Source organism: Tursiops truncatus, chromosome 10, assembly GCF_011762595.2.
Source record: "Tursiops truncatus isolate mTurTru1 chromosome 10, mTurTru1.mat.Y, whole genome shotgun sequence".
Taxonomy (NCBI): domain Eukaryota; kingdom Metazoa; phylum Chordata; class Mammalia; order Artiodactyla; family Delphinidae; genus Tursiops; species Tursiops truncatus.
The window spans coordinates 81,208,540-81,215,783 of record NC_047043.1 but is presented as its reverse complement, the minus strand read 5'-3'; the positions used below and the strand labels follow the sequence as shown (position 1 = coordinate 81,215,783).

At 39.7% G+C, this 7,244-nt stretch overlaps 1 protein-coding gene across 4 annotated transcripts in view; it reads right to left on the bottom strand.

Moving 5' to 3' along the window:
- Positions 1 to 3,186: 3,186 nt before the first annotated feature.
- Positions 3,187 to 7,244, bottom strand: part of TAFA1 (TAFA chemokine like family member 1) — a 769,514-nt gene continuing 765,456 nt past the window's right edge. For 3 of the 4 annotated variants that reach the window (XM_073787537.1, XM_073787538.1, XM_073787539.1), the window contains one exon: positions 3,189 to 6,500. In XM_073787537.1, coding sequence (XP_073643638.1) covers positions 6,483 to 6,500 — 18 coding nt within the window. In that variant the 3' untranslated portion in view covers positions 3,189 to 6,482. Of the gene's footprint in view, positions 6,501 to 7,244 lie in introns of all 4 variants that reach the window. The other variant, XM_073787540.1, reaches the window with a different exon arrangement.

The window sequence follows — 7,244 nt, the reverse complement described above, 5'->3', positions numbered from 1 at the left end:
GTTACATGTGAATCTGCATGGACATTTTGCCTGAATGACAAGAGGGCTGGGGGTGGGGAAAGAGTGGTCTGGTGACGACAGTGTGTAGTTGCTCAAAATTATCCTACACATAAGATGGCTCTCGCCATTAACAACTCAACTTCTGGACGAACATTCTGGACACCAGCTGGGTGCCTTCTCCAACATGCAATTACTTTCTTGTGTCAATGGCAGTGCTCAAGTGTAGGTTATATTGGCATTTCCCAGTGGTTTAAAAACATTAGCCATGGTAATGGCAAATGGGGAATTCTACAGGGTTGGGGAGGGACCTGTCTAGTCTTTGAGCTTTTTAGAAAGAGAGTGTAAGATAATATTCTGCCTGTTTTTTCCTAAGTTTGTGTTTTGCTTGCCCTGAGTGGAGCCAGCACTGACACAGGGAGCTTCTAGGTGATGCCTTGTAGGAGTAATCTGAGAATAACAACAACAACAAGAGTTTACCTACTGCTTTCCATTTGTAACACTTTTCCATTTTCTCTAGTTCCCTAATCTTCCCATAACCTTTAAACGTCGTACAATGATCTCCATTTCACAGAAAGGAAAATTCAGAGGGAGAGGTTATAAGCTTTTCTAGGTTGTAGGTGGAGGGTGAGGACATCAATCTTTGGTGGTGGTGGTGGGGAGCATTTGGCTTACAATTCCAGAACTCTTTTCAATACATACAGTGCTTTTTAGGCCTGGAATGTGAAAGGGAGAAGAGGAAATGTGACAGTGGTGAGCTGAATGGCAGGGGTGAGAGGTGTGAGAGGCCCTGAGAGCTTCTCAATCTGGCCATCTCAAGAAGGATTCAGATCAGGGGACAAAGAAATGGAGAATTCACGTGTGTGCGTATGGGAGGGTGTGTATAGAACGAGGAAGCAGAGGGAGGAGGCCATTTCCACTGGGCATTTAGTACCTAGCATTTTTTTGTTTTTAAACTAAATGTACAAGCTTCTCAAGTCTTTTAGCAGCAGCTCGGGGGATCTGTTGACCTGATACTGCTTCTTTCCAGTCGCTAAAATCAGCTCCCACACTGTGTTGGTGACCCCATAGGTGGAATCTATAGAAGTTTAATCCATTTACTCTATTCTGGTACAGAGGCTGACCTCTGTTTGTGACCTTGGCATGCCCCCAGTCGAGCATAACTGACATCTATTGCTGTACGCACAGTGTTCTCAGCGGTAAAAGCAGGAGAGGTTGCAGGTTACATGCAATGGACTGCAAACAAGCTCTCCCTCCACCATTTTCTCCTACCACCAGAGGAAGCACACGAGAACGCAAATCCTGAGAAGAACGTCATGTGAGGCCAGATAGGCAAACTGATGTCTCACAGACAGAATAGAATCTTCAGTCTTGTCTTTTAATAAAAGCTCAATAGGTTATAAATATGCACAATTTGGAGATTTCATATAAACCTATGAATTTCTGGATTTTCTTAAAAAACAACAAAAAACGGAAGAATTGGGCCATACTAGCTCCCTAATGCTGGATGGCAATAATAGTCTGGGACCACGTCCCTACCCTCATCACCATGTGCTTGGGCAGTAACATGTGACCTTGGTTAGTTAACTAGCGTTACTTGGCTATAGCTCCTGTTGGCATATATGTCTTACAGGCCCTGGTTGAGAATTACCTATGAAACTATCATAATTTTCTTATTTACAAAACAGAAATAGTGTCACAGATGTAGAAAACAAACTTATGGTTACCAAGGGGGAAAGGGGAGGGAGGGATGAATTGGGAGATTGGGATTGACACATACACACTACTATATATAAAATAGATAACTAACAAGAACGTACTGTAGAGCACAGGGAACTGACTGTACTCAATACTCTGTAATGACCTATATGGGAAAAGAATCTAAAAAAGAGTGGATATGTGTACATGTATAACTGATTCACTTTGTTGCACAGCAGAAACTAACAACATTGTAAATCAAGTATACTCCAATAAAAATTAATATAAAAATGTATTTGCAGACTGCATTAAGAAGCCGCTTCCAACCCACTCCATGAAGAACGGCCACATATCCATGTGCCATGGCCCAGTGGTTCAGAACCACTGTCTTAAGGAAAGTATGGCCTCAGGGTTTCCTCATGGCACGTATGGACTCTACTCTTGGGTTACAGCAGGTGGGAATTAGGGCTGGGTGGACATCCCCTGATCTATAAATATAGTCAGTTATGTTTGGGGTCCTGGCTTTCAGGCTTGGTGATTGGCTATTATTTTTTTAAATAATGTAACTAGCTACCAAAATCAATAAATTAGAGCTTAACGTGTTTCTGAAAATGAAACAAACTACCTAAGTAAATAAAATAAATACATGAGAGCCACTGTGGACCAAAGATGTCAGCATAATGCAATTTCCACTGGGATGCTCCTGAGATCTTTTATAAGGAAAAAAAATCCTAGCCTATTCAACCTAAAATCTTAAAATCTTTATTAGCAGGGGATTTGCATGTGTGTGTGTGTGTGTGTGTGTGTGTGTGTGTGCGCGCGCGCGCGCGCGCAATTACTGGCTTCCTCTTTAATTTACTTTGAAAGATGAACATGATTCTATTTTATCACTTTTGTATAATGCCCACGGGTATTAGGAAATCAGATTCTATCTCTACTGCACGAGTCCAGAGCCTCCATATTCCTTAGAATGCTTTTTTTTTTTTTTTTTTCCTGTACGCGGGCCTCTCACTGTTGTGGCCTCTCCCGTTGCGGAGCACAGGCTCCGGACGCGCAGGCTCAGCGGCCATGGCTCACGGGCCCAGCCGCTCCACAACATGTGGGATCTTCCCGGACCGGGGCACGAACCCGTGTCCCCTGCATCGGCATGCGGACTCTTAACCACTGCGCCACCAGGGAAGCCCCTTAGAATGCTTTTTTACCTTGCTTTCTTATATCTATACAGTAGATGGAAGTGACCTGAGCCCTAGAATTTGCTAGACACTACATCTTTTATTTAGAAGGTAGACAGCTCATGAAAAGAGACACGGCACACTTCTTTGTCAAGCAAACCCTAGTGGATTTTGAAATGGGATTGTCAAGCTTAATTAAAAGAGAAACTCATGTTATGACACGATATTTAACCTTCCAAGAAGGAGTGCATATCCCATGCTGGTGAGTAATGTGTGGATCTCCTCATATAAACAGTTTTTATACCCTCCATAACTTACTTTATCAGTGACAATGGCAAAGTGGCATAATATACTGTACTATAAAATCACTACATTGCTTGGTGAAAGTTACATTGGATTTGATCAGAAAAAGATGTGAATTGTGTATTGGTGAAAACATTCTTTATCATTCTATGATGGAAAAAAAGCAGTAAAACTTCTCCACGTGCTTGCCAACTCCATTAATGCATAAAGTACACACAAAAAACACACAAAAAGTCAACAAGTAAGCTTCACCTTACTCAAAAATTTTTGTCTAATGAAATAAGTCATATTTCCCTTTTCACCAAGAGAAGGGATTTGGACGAGACCATTTGCTCTAATTATGTTATAATATTCTTCATCATATTTGATGCAAAAGCTCAAAATCAATATTAGTCATACCACACTGAGCTCTTTATTAACCAGAAATACGTGATATAAGTTTTTAAACCATATACAATCAGATTCAATAGGCAGATGGTAGCTACTGAAAATTCCCCAAACCGGCACAAGTTAAATTTAAACACAAGTTGATGGTTCATACATTTGGGTAAGGGACTTGGATAAACTGAAACTGAATTTGATGACATTTACAAATATTTGTACTGTTTTCTTGGATGGTTGCTTGATTCTGACGTGGTGGGTTTTTTCCCCCTTCTCTCTTCTTCCAGGTCTTTCCCAGGGAAGCTACTGCATTAAGCGACCAGCAGGAGATGAACTAACAGACTTGAACCTCTAGACCAGCTCCTTCATTGATTTACAGGCTCAGGTTACAGAACAGAAAAAGCTGTGACCCCCACGTATTGTGAATCATGAGAATGGTCTGTATGTGTGAGGCCACAGAAAACAGAATATCCCTTTTGCTTCTCATTGGATTTTTATTCAGGACCAACACTTTTCAAAGAGTATTCCAGAAAACACTAATCTCATAGAAAAGGCCACATGGTCAGGACATTTTGGGCAATAATAACGCTTGCAGAATTTTTTTAATGGAAGTAATCTCATTTTGGTTCATCTTATTTAAGAATTTTAGATTTTATGTAGAATCCAGACTTCTAGTTCTCTAGAAAAACTGAAGACATGACAACGCAGTGAACATATCCTCACACAGACATAATTTCTTGCAGCTTCCCATTAGTCAGGGAACGAGCTCTCCATTAGTCAAGGACCAACCAACATGCCTGGATTCTGGAAGCCTTTTACTTGGCTCCCCTTGTTTCAGTCTTTCTTGAAGACACACAGTGTCTTTTGGTGTATTAAAGGCTCTGAGAATCCCTCAGTAAATATTTCTATTTATTTTGTTGAAAAAAATTTCCCCAATATATTGGATTATAGATGTTTCTTCCTCCACATCTTGGGATGTACTGTTCTAGATAATTCTTTGGGTTTATGATTTCAGTTTTCACTCCAAAACTTACAGATGAAAATCAATTTCTAATATATCACTTGGTACATGGTTATGGACCATAAAATTAAAGGAATTCTGATTTGTTGGTATGAATTTTATGCTACCTTCTGGAAAATATTTGTGAAAGTATTTAGGAAGCTCAGATTTTGCAATGAGGATTCCATTTCCATTTTTGGATGCTTTTATAGGCATTCAAGATGCAGAACAAATCCACCTGGTTAGAGTGTTTATATATTCAATCAGACTTCAAGGTATATTGGTAGAGATGAAGGAGCCTCTGGAGTTTACCCAAAATTTAACTTAAAAATTCCACACTAGGAGACCCACTGTGCTGCTCATCTAGTAACAGCCCCTAATAACATGTATTCTGGAGAAAAGACTTTGGAGAAAAAAAATACACTTGCAATATGATAGGGTAAGTAACAGGAATTTATAGTACTATTATGCTCTACCAGGTAAACTAGAATTTAAGTAGATATTTCCTTCTTATAAGTATCAGCTGAGTAACTCTCAAAAAAAGAAGATGGACACAAGTTGATCTTTTGGGGGATGTCATCCAAGTGATCACTATAGAAGCCCAATAATAGGGTTTGACAGTTCATCTTGCTGGCTGAGAACACTGAACTTGTAATAATGAATTTCTAGTTTTCAAACTATTAGAGTTGGAAATATTGGTTATGATGGCAGCAATGATGTCATGCAAAAAATTCCGGTGGACTATGTGTCGCTAAGCGGGTGTTCTCTGGATTTGGCTAAAGCAGACTGAGGAAAAGTAAATGGCAAATGAAGAGGACAAGTAGATTTAGAAAGCAGTTATTTACCACTTTAATAGGGCTGTCCAACATTTGGTCACAAGGGTCATTCTGAAATCTAATTTCTTTAATGGTCTTCCCATCTCACCAGAAGAGATCTGAACACTCTTGGAAAAAGCAAATCAAATATAGAAAGATGTGCTGTGATAAGACCTGTTGCTACAGCACTATGTGATTAATGATGTCAGACTTTGGATTTAATCAGAGGACATTTCTTCAGTCTAGGACAGCTATACAAAGCCTTAAGACATTGTATTTACAGAACTTAATACAGGGATCCACATATGACCATCACTCTGCCAGAGTCTTAATAGCATGGTGGAGCGGCTCCCTCAAGAATCCTCATTTTTCTTATCTGTGGAAAAGCTAGTAGTTCTAAAAATATTTTCCTGGAAGAGGTTAGAACGGTTATTATATACCAGTTGAATATAAAGTATGGTTATGTAAGCCAAGCTCGCATGCTAACATTGCACAGGGTAGAAAACAATAAAACAGGACGATGTGCTTCCTTGGGCCATCTAGTAGAAAGAGAAGGAAGCTTTTGACTCAGTATCGTTCTGATCTCTCAGATTCCAGGAGTCCACCTGTAGCTGGCCTTCCAGTGTGAGTGCCATGCCGACCTCTCAAAAGGGCACGTGATTTCCTTGCCGATAGAAAAAGAAATGACAACAAAACAAAACAAAACATCCAAAACTCAAAGAGGTACACCAGCCGCCTCAAACTGTGGTACAGTTCATTTTTTGAAGAGAATATATAATATTTCAAAATATTATATATATACATATATTTCAAATGGTACAAAGGAACTATAGATCCAAATTAGAAGACAGTTGATCTTTCTTTGTGATCCCAAAAATTTGCATTGAGAAAACCCTTTTTTTCCTTAACCCACTTTCCATGGTGTTGCCCAAAACTCCGGGTCTTCTCACTCTAGGAGACTTCGTGACACACAGTAAAAGCACTGTGATTATCTGGTAATCAGTCAAAGTGCAAATAAGAAATCCATTTGGCTTCTAGTGTATAAGATGTTTTAAATTCTTAAAATGTATTTTCCACAGAGTAGGTTTTCCTTTATTACTATAACAAATGCTTCCGTTAGGTTCTTGGGTGAATCTGAAACCAAAGAAAGAAAGAAAGAAATTTCAGGGAGAAAACAAAATGAAGGCACAAAGAAAGGTGATTAGGCAGAAAAAGAGGACACCTTGAATTTTTAGGATGTTGCTTCTTTCAAGTGAACTAAAGTAAAGAATGTTCAAGTCTAGAGCAGTAGTTCTCAAATGGTGATCAAAGCTTATGGACAGGCCACTGTATTTTTTTTTATCGATTCATTAAATTAATTTTGTCACAATTGAGGAGACAGACTCTTGGAGCAATGCCTGTCCAGGACTGGGTTCGTGGGCATGCAATCTAGTTGCAGGGAGCCCTTTGTCGAAAAGGGCCCCTCACTTGGTTTAATGACCAGCAGTTGCCATCTTGAAATTATTAGTAACTTTTGAACAAGGGCCCCTGTGTTTCCATTTTGCACTGGGCTCTTCCTGCACATTATGTGGTCATTCCTATGTCTGTCTGATGAGAATTTCATGAGTAGGAAATTCCATGGCCTTCTCATGTTGGTCTCTTGTAAGATGCAAAGGGGTGGCATGAGGTGAACTCATTGCCAAGGTCAGATCACGTTTGTTGAGGAACATAAGAGACCTTTGCAAGGTGAGGAACTGTTCCACTCAAACAATGACATGGTGTTCAAGGGCAATCAAGGGCATACTCCTATAACTATTGATGCCATTTAATCCATTCAAATATGGTCCCAAAGACTCTTATTTTCAGAAGGATGCATGCACGAAGAATCACTGGTTTAGA